Source organism: Chiloscyllium punctatum, chromosome 45 (genome assembly GCF_047496795.1).
Source record: "Chiloscyllium punctatum isolate Juve2018m chromosome 45, sChiPun1.3, whole genome shotgun sequence".
In the NCBI taxonomy this organism is placed as follows: domain Eukaryota; kingdom Metazoa; phylum Chordata; class Chondrichthyes; order Orectolobiformes; family Hemiscylliidae; genus Chiloscyllium; species Chiloscyllium punctatum.
The window spans coordinates 25,678,460-25,695,241 of NC_092783.1; the positions used below are offsets into that span (position 1 = coordinate 25,678,460).

At 43.5% G+C, this 16,782-nt stretch overlaps 1 protein-coding gene across 2 annotated transcripts in view; it reads left to right on the forward strand.

Annotated features, from left to right (window-relative positions):
* LOC140467240 (cryptochrome-1-like) overlaps positions 1 to 16,782 on the forward strand; it is a 90,366-nt gene that overhangs the window by 41,705 nt on the left and 31,879 nt on the right. For both annotated transcript variants that reach the window (XM_072563472.1, XM_072563473.1), the window contains one exon: positions 9,941 to 10,092. In XM_072563472.1, coding sequence (XP_072419573.1) covers positions 9,941 to 10,092 — 152 coding nt within the window. The remainder of the gene's footprint in view (positions 1 to 9,940; positions 10,093 to 16,782) is intronic.

The window sequence follows — 16,782 nt, forward strand, 5'->3', positions numbered from 1 at the left end:
AGTAAATAATAGGTGGAAATGAAGCCCAAAAAGAAAGAAAAACACTTGGGAAGATAAAAACAATGGGTTTCGGTCAGCCTGGGAGAGTGAATAGCTGCTAATGGGACAATTTGTGACAGACAGTGTTTGTGGTAGTAGCCCATGTCCAAGTACAAGTGTGTAGCAGCTGGTGTAAGTACATGGGAAATGGTGCTTAAGCTCTAAAATTGTTGAACTCAATATTGAATTAGAAGGCTGCAGAGTTCCCAAGCGGAAAATGAGATGCTTTTCTTCCACCTATACTGAGCTTTGGATGACAGCAGCAAGCCTGAGACAGATGTTGGCCAAGGAACAGTGGTGGGTTGAAATGGCAAGCAACAGGAAGCTTAGGGTCATTTTGCAGACAGAATGTGGGTGTTCTGCTATGCAGTCATTCAGTTTGCATTTTATCTACCCAGTCTGGTGGAGACTAATTGTGAGCAGTGAATACAGTAGACTAGATTGAGTGAAGTGCAGTTAAACTGCTGCTTCATCCAGAAGGTGTGTCATGGGCCTTGAATAAGGAAAGAGGAAATAAGCAGGCAGGTGTTAGACCTTCTGGTGATTGCATGGGATGTGGAGCAGCCACATTCAAAGGATCATTAGCTGCTAAAATAACACAACAAATGCCAATATCGCATCACTAAGTCACCTTTTATTTACACGTGGAGAGTCCTTGACACTAATGCAACTCCGTCAAAGCCAGCTCTCAGAGCGAATAGGGTGCCTGAGAGTCGTGTTCTTTTTTTAAAATTTTATTAATGAGTACAAATTACAAACAGTTAACAATGAATGACCGTTTACAAGAAACAGCAATTTACAGGAGAAAGGGGCGGCAAAGCCAGACCCCCAAATCCCACTGTACAACTAGATCACAAGTAAAAGAGGACAAATCTCAAATCACACCTTATCATATCAAAGAGGAAACAGTAGTCACAATCACATACAAACAGTCCGATAAACTAAACAATAAACATTTTTTGTATCACAGACACTTATGGCAACCAGCAAACCATCTGTCCCAGCTTCAGGCCACTCAAAGGCAGCCTGCCCCTCTATCCCTTCCAGCTCTCTCTGTCCGCCTCATGCCCCTTCTGGCTCTCAGTCCACCCTGACATACCCTGTGGGCGGCACAGTGGTTAGCACTGCTGCCTCACAGCGCCAGAGACCTGGGTTCAATTCCCGCCTCAGGCGACTGACTGTGTGGAGTTTGCATGTTCTCCCCGTGTCTGCGTGGTTTCCTCCGGGTGCTCTGGTTTCCTCCCACAGTCCAAAGATGTGCAGATTAGGTGAATTGGCCATGCTTAAATTGCCTGTAGTGTTAGGTAAGGGGTAAATGTAGGGGTATGGGTGGGTTGCGCTTCGGCGGGTCAGTGTGGACTTGTTGGGCTGAAGGGCCTGTTTCCACACTGTAATGTAATCTAATCTAATCTAACCTTCCGGCCACCTCTAGGACAGCCCGTCCTGTTTTCCTACCTCCCTCCCAGCATAACAGTGATAAGGACAGCCTATCCACCTTCTGGCTTTCCTAACTACCCTTCCACACCTTGCAGCCACCTCTAGAACGGCCTGCTCCGGTATCTTCTCAGGGTGACAGTACTGAGGAGGACTACCTGCCTTCTGGCTCTCTGTCCATCCCTATGAACCATCTGACTCTCACTCACCCCAATGCACCTTCTGACCACCTCTAGGACAGACTGTCACCTTCTATGGGACGACGGCACACAGAGCGGCCTGCAAACCTTCTGGTTCTCGGCCACTCCAACGCACCTTCCAACCACCTCTAGGACAGCCTACCCCGATTACCCCTTCTTGGATGACAGCACTCTGAACAGCCTACCCACCTTCCAGCTTTCTGGGCAACCAGCATCGTGGTGGTCTATCCACCTCAGGCAGCCTACCCACCCTCCAGCTCTCGGGGTGACAGCTTTCAGGATGACCTATGAGTCTCCCATCTCACAGTAAGGTCTGCCAGACCCAGGGACACGCAAATACAGTGCAGGTGATAAACCCAACAAGCAACAAGACAGAGTCCCTTCTGGTACACAGAATCTATTAGCATAAACAGTCTCTTCAGAATGCAGAATCCATTCCCAGAAACAGAGTCCAGTCCAGTGTACAGAGTGCATTGTTAGAGATAGAGTCTACAACCAAAGGCAGAGTCCAGTCTTGAAGGCAGCAAATGCATACTCCACAGCACGCACACACATGTATCCAGTTTCCATTGAGGTCTGGTGTATATAGAGAGAACCAGGTCCAAGCATAAGAATACAGTTCATTGGAAAAGGTGCAGTTAACTCACAGGGGATGGTCCACTCAACAGGCAGAGGCAGATGCAGCAAATGCTCACCTCCCAGCACACACACAGGTGTTCAATCTTTACAAAGGCCTAGCCTACCCAGAGAAACAGTTCATCTGGAAAGGTACATAATCTCACAGGCCCTCAGTCCAAACACCAAAAAGTGAAAACAAGTGCAAAAAAGAAAGAAAACCAAAGTGCAAGGGCTACCACAAAATCAGCATCATTCTTTTCTCAAAATAAAAGAAGAGTAACACATGCTGTAATTAGCCAGAGTCTATTAGCATAAACGGTCTCTTCAGAATGAGAACTGAAATACACTTAAAACACATTAACTGTGTAGCTCAGGGTAATTTATAAATCAGTCCTCGATAAAAAGGAATACCAGTTAACAAACTGGCTGTGTAAATCAGCCAGTTCAGGAACAGCTGCCCCCAAAAACAGAAACCACCAACAGCAGCAGTACTGGCTGTGTTATCGACCAGCTCAGAGTCAGTCCCCTGACACAAATGGAAAATCTTTGACATTGATCTAGCTCCCTCAAAGCCAGCTCTCAGAGCCGAATAGGGTGTCTGAGAATCCTGTTTTTTTTAATTAAACAGTACAAAATATAGTTGACAATAAACAGAAAACAGCAGTTCACAAAATACCACTATATAGCAGGGAAGGGGCAGAAAAGCCAAACCCCAAACCCCACTGTTCAACCAATTTTCAGGGAAATGAGGACGCATCTCAACTCCCACTTCCAGTCATAACTAACAGTAACAAACACAGACAAGACAGTCCAATCAAATAAGAAACAGTGCATAGAATACAGACCCAAACTAGCTATAAAAAAACCTGACACCCATCCACATCCGCAGGATAGTCTTTGTCCTTCCAGTCTCCGATCAGTCTGCATACTGACCAGACTACCCTGGGGCCGCTTTCATACAAGCTGGCTGCCAGCCTTCCAGTCTCCGGCCACTCTGCATACTGACTGACCCTCCCCAGCCCACTTTCCTCCAACACAGTCATCAGCCACTGCTCCCAGTCACTCTGCATACTAACCAAATCACCTCCAACCTGCTTTCCTACAGCTGGGCTGTCGGCCTTCCAGCACCCAGCCACCCCTCATACTGACTGACCCTTTCCCCTGGCCAGTGTTCCTACGGACTGGCCATCGGCTGTCTGGTTCCCAGCCTCCCTGCTTACTGACTGGTCCTCCTGCACTCGGCCTTCCTACGGGCTTCCATTAGCCACCTGGCTCAGAATCCCCACTTACTGACCAGCCTGCCCAATACTGAGTTTCCTGCGAGGACACTATCAGTTGCCCGCTCTACATACAGACGGGTCCTCCTGGCTCACTTTCCTCCAGGCTAGTCATCGACCCTCAGGCCCCCAGCCAACTCGCATACTGACTGCCCCTCCCTGACCAGCTTTCCTACGGGCATGTTTTCGATTGCCTAGCCCCTAGCCAATTTGTGTAAATATCAGACCAACCCCAGCCTGCTTTTCCCAGGCTAGTCATTGATCCTCCAGCTCCCAGCTGCCCCACGTACTGACTAGCCCATTCTGGCCTGCACTCAAACACAATTAATAACAAAACACATACAGTAACAGAATTCACAAAATCCTCACAATACAGTTTCCAGTACTCAGGCAGAGTCCACGCCCGAAGGCAGAGTCCATGCCATACACGCAGTTGTTCAATCTCCACAGAGGGCTGATGCATCCAAAGGGCCAGGCCCACTCACAGGAACACAGTACATTGTAAAGGTGCAGTTAACTCACAGGAGTTTGGTTCACTCCGAAGGCAGAGACCACTCCAGGATGCAGCGATTGCTCACCTCCCAGCACCCACACCTATCCCTACAGGAACAGGTCATCTGGAAAGGTGTATTTTTTTACAAGGACTCCGTTCAAACACCAAAAAAGTGAAAACACATGCAAAATAAAAGAAAACCAAAACACATGCAAAAAAACAAAGAAAACCAGAGTACAAGGACTAAACCCTGCCACAAAATCATAGGCCAGTTTTTTTTTATTGTTCCTTCTGGGGTGATTTAACACCGGGTCAAATTCTTCCACCTCTGTCTTTGATTTGGGTGGCATGTATCGCATTGTAGCTCACCTCCTGTGCCTGGATCATCTCAGAAGAATTTCATTCTCTTTAAGCAGCAAACGCGCAAGGTGGTGATATCACAGATTCTGAGGTATCTTGGACACTTGGCGGAGAGCAAGGACCAATGGCTTCTGGAACAGGTGGAAGGGCAGTTGTACAGTCGGACACGCTTTATTTCTGCACTGTTTGCATGATCGCACCTTTGATATAGTCCATGTACTTGTTCAGGACTATCGTACCTACCTGACCTAACCTTGCATGGATAATGCCTCTTACCACGCAGGGCCATTCCTGTGGTTCTTACACCAAACTAAAACCCCTGAAATAAACTATCTCTCCCACTTATTGGAACCTTGTGTCCAGCATTAGAGTTCCTGACATAGGCGGACGACACCCCCAGATGGCAGTCTCATATATTAGTACAAAATATTTGTGACTATTAACTGTAGCATCCTTGGAAATCGTCATTGAACTACAATTGCAAGTATACATGACCCCTGCCAACTTCGCATATAAATCCTCTACGCGAGGAATTGGTTATTTATCCAGCTGCAAAAAGCAGTTTACTATTTATTTAATATTTCCACAAAGGCAAACTATTCTATTGGGCTTCATAATTGGTACAATTGGTACTGCTTATTCTGCAAACTGCACTGGTTTGATGATTCCTTCACTTTGCAGCCTTCTGATTGCTGCCTCCTGCTTTTGCCCATAAGGAAAGTGACATTGGGCAGGCCTTGCAAAATTGTCGACTTCCTATCAACATGCAAGGTGACCTTGGCTCCTTTGATGGTTCCTGAACCTTCTTGAGAAACCTCTGGGTATTAATTGGGACTTCACTCAGACAGCTATTTTCTAATTGAAAACTGTTGAGGTGAATCAAGGTGACTCTTTCTCAACCAATTTTTCCCCACCAAGTTTGGGCTTGAGCCTTTTACTACATTCAGTAGTAACTGAATCAGCTGTTTCTTACAAGAGATCAGGACTGAAATTGTACTTTTAATCCGTAAAGGTTCACCTGTAAATGTTCTCAGTCTAACCAACTTAAACGTTTGAGTCCAGAGCAGATTTTGTTAAAGACTAATTCTGCAATGCCTAAAACAGACACGCTGGTAGTGAACGCCATTAGAACCAGGTGACCATTTAACAAGATGTTTATTTTCATTGGTTCTGATTTGGATCTTGCTAAGCAATTTAATTCTTTCAAACTACATTTTGGCAGGCTTTGCAGGGTGTGCACTCTCCTGGATACCAGCCTATGAATTTTCTTACTCAATTTAGGTCTAGTAGGACTCTTGCTGTCTCGAGTCCACATATCGGCAGGAACTACAATGGCTTGTCTGCCTGGTTCCTGAAGAAATTTTTAACCATTTGACGGAGGGTTGGCTTTTTTTTGAAGTTTTGCTCTGGGTTTTGCTGACCTAGAGTCCCTCAGTTCAGGATATGTCATGAGTGAGGCTATGCAATTACTTTCACTCAAGTGGTCTTCCCCAAGCTCAATTAGACTTGTGAGGATTGTCCACTTCCATTGGAATACCATGCAACTCATGTACTCCACATGCCGCATTTTCCAATGATAAAGCTAGTCGTGGTGCCTGTTTGAAATTTGGTTGGACTTCAGCTAGTAGGCACTTTCGCGTGGTTACGTCATTGATCCCATATACCAGACAGTTTCTCAGCATCTCATTAAGGATTAAACCAAAGTGACACGCCTCTGCCAGTTGTCTTAACCTAGTCAAAAATCCCAATATGTATTCTCCTAGTTCTCGAATTGCTGAGTAAAGCCAGTAGTATCTCAGAGTTAGGGGAGGCTTGGAGTCGTAATATTACTGAACTAAATCAATCAATTCTTGAAAGATTTTAGTATATGGTGCCCCAGGGAAAGTTAGGCTCCTAATAACCAAAAAAGCTGCAAGTCCGCAAGCTGTCAGGAAAGTTACTTGTTGCTTTTTCATCCCCCAATGTCATTTGCTTGGATTCGTTTCACATACTGGGCCCAGTCCTTGGCAGGATCGAACAAGTCAAGCTTCCCAAATGACGGCATGATTCCAGAAATGCTTATCCAAACTAAAATAACTCCACAGAGCCTGGTTTCACACCACCAACTCACCCTTTATTTACATGTGGTAAATCCTTGACACTGATCCAGCTCCCTCAGAGTGAACAGAACCTCTGACACTGTTTATATCTATCAGCCAGGGCTCCCTAAATGGAGCTGTTATTCTGGTCCAATCAGAGAAATCTTATTCTATGAAATCCACCTGGTTGACCTTGTTACAATCGCTACAGATGTTCGGGGATTGGAGACCTCACAGTACTGTGCCCTGTGCAATGCATAGGACTGAACATAGTGCTGTTTCCCTTTTAAACATATCCTTGTATCAGTGGGTTTTGTAGCCTCCCTACACATTAGTGCTACCCTTGTGAATTAGAAGGAAACAATGTATAAGAAGAAGGATTAGGTGTGAGGATACCATCGTTTTCCATAGCTCAGCTTTATTGTTGGCCACTCATGGCCACTCCAGTGATGACCACCATAGTATCCCCCATTGATATAAGTGCTGTGAGCTTGCCTCCAAAATCTGTATGCTGTCAAGACAAGACTAAATGTGTTGGTGAATCTGATAAATTGAATAGTTGGCAGAGTGCACCGAGGCTAGAGAGAGAAATCACAAGGAGCAATTTTTTTACAGAGGGTGGTTCACATGTGAAATGACCTTCCTGTGGAAATGGTGGTTGTGGTTACAATTACAACATATAAAAGACATTTAGATAAGTTCATGGATAGGAAAGATTTGGAGGAATATGGTCCGGGACTAGGTAGGTGGGATTAGTTTAGTTTGGGATTATATTCGGCATGGACTGGTTGGACTAAAGGGTCTGTTTCTGTGCTGTATGACTCGATGACTCTATGACTGTACAACCCTCCCACCTCTGATGTCAAAACACTTACCCTACCCTCTCCAAGTGTGGTTGCAGCCATTTTCTACCCCATTGCTCACTTTTAATTTCTAGAATGATGGAAGGTGACAGTGAGTGCTCCTTGGTCAGTGGTTTCCAACCTCCACCTGTACATGTCAATGAGTCCTCAAATCCCTTCCTGGTAGCCCTTGCAGTAAACTTCACAGGTTTTGAAACTTCCATGTCCCAGTCAAACCATTTTTACATGATCATGCAACTGCCCATTTTACCACCTTTCCCCACCCAACCACACCCCCATTCCTGATGAGTCAGGGTGCTCCTGATCATGGACAGATTGTTTCATTCTCCCCACTCCCCACCACTTGACCCATCCCATCCATGCTTTTAGTATGCTGTCTTTACAATTGTTATACACCCCCAACCTACAGCTCCAATCTTGAAGAATAGCTAGTAAAATCTCCTTCCCATGGTGGCAGTCCCCTTGTCTCTCTCATCCCTCCCTTGCTCCTCAGCCACTCCATCCCTCTCAGTTTCCCTGTAGTCTCGTGGATGTACCTTTCAAATTCACCCCCTAATCAGACAATGTGAATATGAAATGCCCAGTCCTTGAAAATTGGCTCTACATTTTCCCAACTGCATTAACACCACACCTCCCTAACTGCAGCATTTCAATGCTAATTGCCAGTGTGTCCTGCACTACAAGTGTTTTGCTCCTGATCAGCCTCCGTGTCTGTCGGAAGGGTGCCATGATGTTCGTGAGAGAATGGCAAATCCGAAGTCCATGAACGAGGGATACATGTAACTAGTGTCAGTAGATCATGCCCTCACCTGCTGTTTGGCCCTAAGCAACATGGAGATCTTTCTGAGCAAATGGCAATCTGAAGTCACCAGGTCCCTGCTCTGATTTCTATACTGACATTTTTGGTGTTTTTGATAAAATAGGAAGCTAAATATTAATGAGGTAGTTTAGGTCATTGGCAGGGTTTTTAATAAGCTATAATTCCCCTTAATTGGCAGCTCTCCATGCAACTTAGCAAAAGCATAAATGTTGGCATGTGATACTTTCGACTTAAGTCTTGCTGGAATTCTTGTCTGATTCTACCATAAATCTCACCATAGCCCATGTTGCTTAGAACGCATGAGATTTGTCTGCAGTCCTCAGACTTAAAGCTTTAGTAATGAGAGCATGACCTGGAAGGTGGTCACGATGAAGACAGAAATGGTTTTAATAGGAGCAAGGACATCAAAGCTGCAAGTTGGTAGCTGCAGAAATGTTATGACAAAGGTTAAAAATTGCACGGTTAGGATTATTTTATTTTACAATTGCAAATTATATTGCTATTTTAGTGTTGGCTGAGACCTAAGTATTAGCCAAGGTGCCTGTAGACTTAGCCAAGATACTTATTTTTCACATAGTATGTATCTTTCATGTACAGAGCCCTTATTTAATATTCTGCCCAAAGGATGGCACCATTTGATAGCATTTACTCACTACTACACTGAAGTATGTCTTGATTATTTAAAAGTCTGGAGTTGGACTTGAACTAACAGCCTTTTGATTCTTATGATGAACAATGTGTGATTTATATCAGTTTTAGCTTTTGGATTCAAACTAATGGCACATGGATGATGATTCCTTTAATGAAGGCTGTAACATAAGGTGAGAATCTTCTGAATGTGTCAAATACCAAGGCAAGCTCCCTGGAGTGTACCTGGAAGATTGTAGGTACTGTGGGGTTTATGACAAGGGTGTAAATATTTAAAGGCATTGATTTGCTTTTAGTTTAGAATAACCTCAGATTGATTTTTAACTTAAGAAAAAAACCCAGAGATTGAAAGTTTTTAGGCTAGTATTTGGAGGAGGTCTCCTTAGAAGTCAGAAGCAAATATAGTTTATCCCCTAAAATGTATATGACAATTTGGGGAAGCTCTGTTATCTTGATTTAAAGGTTTAGGTTGTGACACTTCCACAACCAAGAGTGTTTGAATTAGAAGTCTTAAAATTAGTAAAAGACTTGAGAAAGTCTCTAAGCTTTCAATTTTGTGCGTATGCATATGAGAAGATTTCACTGTTCTCAGAATAGAACTAGGATGAATTGGTTGAGTCAAATTAGAGATTTGATATAGAAGAACAATTTAAATCTGGAGAGTAGTCTTACACACAGCAAAGTCTCATCTATTCCCTCATCCCATCAGTTTACAGCTATTTGAATCCAGGTAAATTATATATCTATATCATAAATCTATATTTTATTTTTCTTTTGTGTAATAATCTTACATTTTTATTGTAAAAGGAAATCTGCATCATGGTATGCCTCTGTTTCAGTGAATTGTGTGCATGTGTTTTTCATGATCTATCAAGCCAGTTCTTTATTCCGGGATCTGTTTTTCCCAGTCATAACACACTGGTCAGAGTGCTACTGTTGAGCCAAAGTTGAGGCTGTTGGTGCTCAGGTTATATATTATCAAAGAACCTTAGCTACATGTATTATCCTTTTTATCTTCAGGTTTATTTAACATTAAAAAAGATGGATTTTGAATAAAAAAAACTACATCCCAACCTATTGTTTATCTTGACATTATTTTTGTCATTGCAGGTGTTTGAAGAGCTGCTTTTAGATGCTGACTGGAGTGTAAATGCTGGCAGTTGGATGTGGCTATCATGCAGCTCCTTCTTTCAGCAGTTCTTTCACTGTTATTGTCCTGTCGGCTTTGGTCGCAGAACAGATCTCAATGGTGACTATGTCAGGTAAATGCCTATCCGACTTATTTTTGCTTTGCTTGATACTTTTAATTAAGTACACTAACATAAGTAAAGCATTTTAGGGCTTGTATTTACATTTTATTGAACTACTTGAGATGAGTGAGTAATGCTAAAGATATTTAAAAATTTATGGTTGTAGACTTTTCTTGGAAACATGCATTTTATCCATGTTTTGAAAGATTTTTTAACCGTTCAGTGTTAGATGTTGGACAGGTGAGATAACAAACTGCAAGTTATCTTTAAGTTCTTGCTATTCAGTTTGAAAGTTCATTACATCTATCAATTCCAAGGCACCAGAGACATTTGAAATCGTTAATGAAATCGCTGATCATAAATGGTTTAGAAGGAACAGTTTCAGAAAGTGGGCACAATTCACGGATGTCAAAATTCTCTGTGAAGAGTAAATAAAATGATTCTGAAATAATTCACTCATCTGTTATACAACTACAGTTGTACAACTACTCATTTCAAACCTATTTCCTTCTCACCACTCCCACAAAACTGTGTAGTGGGGTGATGCTGCGCTGAGTTACATCCTTTATTAGTTGAAGAGTGCAGAGTAACTCTGAGTGGTGAGACTGGTTAAGAAACATCTTTAACTTAACTGAACTGCTCATGTTGAGGTTTTGAATGCCAGTGCTGATTAGGGCAATGGAAGTGTACTTCATGCCTTCTCTCATGATCCTTGGAATGTTGATAGGACTAAGATACCATTACTGAGTGCATGGTGGGTGTTTACAAGGGAGCAGTGGCAAATAGATGCACAACTTATTTAGTTTTGATCTCTTTTGTATATCTCTTCACATAGTCTCATACAATGTCTACCCATGTAGACTTGGGAGAGTTCTGTAATTATAGTAATGGAGTGTAGAAGAGGCCCTTTGGCCCATCAGGTCTATGCTGAAATATCTACCCTATATTTCACTGTCCAGCACTTGGCACATAGCCTTGAATGTTATGACGTTTCAAGTGCTCAACCTCATACTTCTATAATTGCATTCAGATAATTTATATAAATGACAATGAAGGAGGACCCAGAACCGATCCCTGTGGAACACCACTGATGACAGGCTCCAGTCCGAAAAGCAATCTTCTAGCACCACATTTGTTTCCTGCCGTTAAGCAAATTATGTATCCAGTTAACAAGCTCACCCTGAATCCCATTTAACCTAACTTTCCTAAACAATCTACCATGCAGAACCTTGTCAAAGGCTTTACTAAAGTCCAAGTAAATAACATCTACTGCTTTGCTCTCATCAATCTTTTAGATACCTCTTCAAAAAACTCGAAAAGAGTCAGGAGTAGCTTTATTTGTCATTTCTACCATTTACAAATGATTCAGTAAGAGTAAGACAGCGTGCCTCCAGGACCAACATGATTAGATTCCCTACAGTGTGGGAACAGGCCCTTCGGCCCCACAAGTCCACATTGACCCTCCGAAGAGTAATGCACCCAGACCCATTTCCTTCTGACTAATGCACCTAACACTATGGGCAATTTAGCATGGCCAATACACCTGACCTGCAAATCTTTTGGATTGTGGGAGGAAACCAGAGAACCCGGAGGAAACCCATGCAGACACGGGGGGAATGTGCAAACTCCACACAGACAGTTACCCAAGGCTGGGATTGAGCCCAGGTCCCTGGTACTGTAAGGCAGCGGCACTAACCACTGAGCCACCATGCAAGCATGCTACATGGATAACACAAACTGCATGATCGTTCACAGGGCAGCATGAAGTGCATAGGAAGTGCACAGTAATTCCTGACACATCAGGACAATAGACAGAGTGTGGTGTACAACTTACAGTGTAATAAAAGACTGATAATTAATAAAACATGTCTCTAGCAACAATTCAAAGTCATGCAAAGAGTTTCAGATGGAATAGAGTCTGATCGTACAATGTTAAGGAGCCTAGTGGCTCAGGGAAGGAACTGTTGCACAGTTTGGCCGTGAGAGAACGAATGCTCCGGTATCTTCTGCCAGATGGCAGGAGGGAAAAGAGTTTGAGTGATGGATATGCGGGATCATCCACAATGCTCTTAACCTTTTGAATGCAGTGTGTGGAGTAAATGTCTGTAATGGAAGGAAGAGAGACCCCAATGATCTTCTCAGCTGTGCTCACTATTTGTTGTATGGTCTTACAATCCGAGACGGTGCAGTTCCCAAACCATGCAGTGATGCAGCAGCTCAGGGGACTCTCAATGAATCCTCTGTAGAATGTGGTGAGGTTGGGGTTTGAGAGGTGGGCTTTCCTCAACCTACGCGGAAAGTAGAGACGCTGCTGGGCTTTCTTGGCTGTGAAGCTGGTGTTGGGGGACCAGGTGAGATTCTGTGCCAGGAGGATGCCAAGAAATTTGGTGCTCTTTGTGATCTCCATGGGGGAGCCATCGATGTCCAGTGGAGAGTGGTTGATTCGTTCCGTTATGAAGTCAACAACCATCTCTTTCATTTTGTCTGCTTTTCAGAGACAGGTTGTTGGCTCTGCCTCTGTGCATTAGCCGCTGCACCTCCTCTCTGTATGGTGACTCATCATTCCTGCTAATGAAACCTACTACAGTCGTGTCATCAACAAACTTAATGATATGATTCGAGCTGTGCATTGCTGCACAGTCGTGTGTCAGCTGAGTTAACAGCAGTGGATTGAGCACACAACCATGGGGGGACCCCCGTGCTCAGTGTGATGGTGTTGAAGATGCTGTTCCCAATCCAGGCTGACTGAGGTCTCCCAATCAAGAAGTCCAGGATCCAGTTACAGAGGGAGGTATTTAGGCCCAGCAGACTCAGCTTTCTAATCAGGTGCTGAGGAATGATAGTGTTGAATGCAGAACTGAAGTCTATGAACAGTAATCTCACAAACAAGTTTGTGAAACACGAGTTTCCTTACAGAAAGCCATATTGATTATTCCTAGTCAATTTTTGCCTCGAAATGTTTATAAATCCTGTCTTTCAGAAACGCCTCCAACATCTTACCTGCAACCGAAGTCAGACTCATAGGTCTATAGTTCCCCAGTTTCTTCTTACAACCTTTGTTAAACAAAGGGACAACATTAGCCACTCTCCAGTTATCAGGCCTCTCCCCCATAGTTGTAGCTGATTCAAATATTTCTGCAAGGGGTCTCACAATTTCCTGCCTTACTTCCCACAGCATTCTGGGATACACTAGATCAGGTCCAGGAGATTTATCCACCTTTATATTCTCTAAGATCTCCAGTACTTCATCTTCTGTAATGTGAACTGTTTTTAAAACATCAATATTTACTTCCCTGAATTCTGTAGCCTCCATTTCTTCTTCCACTGTAACAGCTGATGTGAAATATTCATTTACTATCTCTCCCATCTCCGGGGATTCAACACAAAGTCAACATTGTTGTACTCCAAGCAGCCCTACCCTCTCTCAATCTTTTTGGGGTATCCTTAACCTTATCTGCCAATCCGATCTCATATCGCTGAGGAGAAAGCAAGTCTGAATGTAGTCTGGAGTCCTGATGAAGGGTTTATGCCCGAAACGTTGATTCTCCTGCTCTTCAGATGTTGCCTGACCTGCTGTGCTTTTCCAGCACCACACTCTCGACTCTGATCTCCAGCATATGCAGTCCTCACTTTCTCCTATCTCATGTCTCCTCTTTGCTGTCCTGTTTCTTTCTTAAGAATGCTCCAGTACCCTTCTTATTGATTATGAAATTCAGTTGTTGATATATAATATAAAGTTCTCTTTCCTTCTTGACTAGAACCGCAGTATCTTTATTCATGCATTGTTCCTTAGTCTTACCAACCTTGCCCTTCACTCTAACAGAAACATAATGCCTCTGAACTCTTGGCATCACATTTTTGAATACTGCCCACTTATCAGGTGTCTTTTTACCGGTGAATAGTCTACTCCAGTCAACTTTTGAGTAGAACTATAGAATCATAGAATCCCTACAGTGTGGAAACAGGCCCTTCAGCCCAAGTCCACACCGACCCTCTGAGGAGTAATCCACCCAGACCTATTCCCTACTACTCTAAATTTACCACAGGCTAATGCACCTAACCTATGCATCCCTAAACACTATGGATAATTTAGCATGGCCAATTCACCTAACCTGCATATCTTTGGATTGTGTGAGGAAATCAGAGCACCCAGAGGAAACCTATACAGACATGGGGAGAATGTGTGAGCTCCACATAGACAGTCGTCTGAGGCCAGAATTAAACCCAGGTCTGGCACTGTGAGAGAACAGAGCTAACCACTGAGCCACTGTGCCGTCCCATTCTTGTCTCATACAATTAAAATTTGCCTTACTCAAATTCATTTTTTAAAAAATTTACAGAAGGCATATGTTTTTCCATAAACGTTTTAAAACTAATAGAATTATGATTGTTAGACCCAAAGTATTCCCCACTTTCATTTCAGTCACTTGCCCTGCCTTATTTCAATTTTTGTTATTATTATTACATTTTTCCACAAGTCCAAGCAAAGCTTCCTGTCCTTTACCTTAAAATTATGCCTCCTTATGCCGTAGGACTGGAGGGTGGTTCATGTTGTCCCCCTGTAGAAGAAGGGTAATAGAGATGTTCCAGGTAACTACAGACCAGTGAACCTGTTGTTGGTGGTTGGCAAGTTGCTGGAGAAGGTACTGAGCGATAGGATCTATTTATATTTAGAAAAGAATGGGCTTATCAGTGATAAAAAAAGCAACATGGTTTTGTGCAGGGGAGATCGTGCCTTACCAACTTAATAGAGTTCTTCAAGGAAGTGACCAAGTTGATAGATGAAGGAAGGGCTGTTGATGTCATATACATGGAATTTAGTAAAGCATTTGATAAGGTTTCCCATGGTAGACTAATGGAGAAAGTGAAGTCACTTGGGGTGCAGGGTGTTCTAGCGAGGTAGATAAAGAACTGGTTGAGCAGCAGGAGACAGTAGTGGTAGTTGAAGGGCGTTTCTCGAAATGGAGAAAGGTGACCAGTGATGTTCCACAGGGATCAGTGCTGGGGCCACTGTTGTTTGTAATATACATAAATGATTTGGAAGAGGGCACCGTTGGTATGATCAGCAAGTTTCTCAGATGACACGCAGATTGGTGGAGTGGCAGAAAGCATAAGGGACTGTCAGAGAATACAGGAGGATATTGATAGACTGGAGAGTTGGGCGGAACAGTAGCAGATGGATTTCAGTCAGGACAAATGTGAGGTGGTGCATTTCGGCAAGACTAATTCTAGAGTGAATTATACAATGAAGGGAAGAGCCTTGGGAAAAGTTGATGGGCAGAGAGATCTGGGAGTGCAGGTCCATTGTACCCTGAAGGTTGCTGCACGGATGGATAGAGTGGTCAAGAAGGCATACAGTATGCTTGCCTTCATTGGATGGGGTATCGAGTATAAAAGCTAGCAAATCATGTTAACATTGTACAAGACATTGGTTCAGCCGCATTTAGAATACTGTGTACAGTTCTGGTCGCCACATTACCAAAAGGATGTGGACGCTTTGGAGAGGGTGCAGAGAAGGTTTACGAGGATGTTGCCTGGTATGGAAGATGCTAGCTATGAAGAAAGGTTGAGTAGGTTAGAAAAAAGGAGATTGAGGGGGGACCTGATTGAGGTTTATAAAATCATGAAGGGTATAGACAGGGTGGATAGACAAACTTTTTCCCAGTGTAAAGGATTCAATAATGAGAGGGCACGCTTTCAAGGTGAGTTTAAGGGGGATACATGCGGCAAGGACTTCAGACAGAGGGTGGTGGACATTTGGAATGCGTTGCCAGCAGAGGTGGTAGAGGCAGGCACGGTAGATTCATTTAAGATCCGTCTGGATAAATGAATGATTAGGTGGGGAGTAGAAGGATACAGATGCTTAGGAATTGACCGACAGGTTTAGACAGTATATTTGGATCAGTTCAGGCTTGGAGGGCTGAAGGGTCTGTTCCTGGGCTGTACATTTTCTTTGGTCTTTGTTCTTTGATCTTTGTTCTTATTATTGGCCCTTCAACTAAGAAGGAAAGCTGCTTCATATCCACCCTGTACATTTTGCTCAAACTCTTTTACAACTCAGTCAGATGACCCCTCAGCCTTCTCTGCTCCAAAGAAAACAACATAAGTCTATCCAGCCTTTCTTCATAGCTGAAATTCTCCATCCCAGGCAACATCCTGGTGAATCCCCTCTGCACCCACTCCAGTGTTATCACATCCTTCCTATAGTGACCAGAACTACGCGCACTATGCCAGCTGTGGAGAACCAAGGTTTTGTACATTTCTACAATAACCTTCTTGTTCTGAGAAATGATGCCTCAACTGATATAGGCAAGTGTCCCATATGCCTTTTTAACGACCTTATTAACCTGTCCTTTAGGTGGTATTATGTGGACAAGCACCCTAAGGTCTGTCAGTTCCTCAGAGTTTCCTAGTCCAGTGCCATTCATTGAGTACTCCTTGTCCTGTTATTTCTTACAAAATGTATCACCTCACACTGATCAGGGTTAAATGCTATCTAGCATTCATCTGCCCATCCCATCCTTATCTTCCTGTAACTCAAGTCTTCTTCCTCAGTATTACCTGGTCAATCTTCGTGTCATCTGCAAACATTGCTCCCATAGAATAAAAGAATGCCTACTGTGCAGAAAGTGGCCATTCATCCCATCAAGCCTGTACTGACCCTCCGAAGACAATCCTACCCAGGTCAGGTCAGAAGAGAAG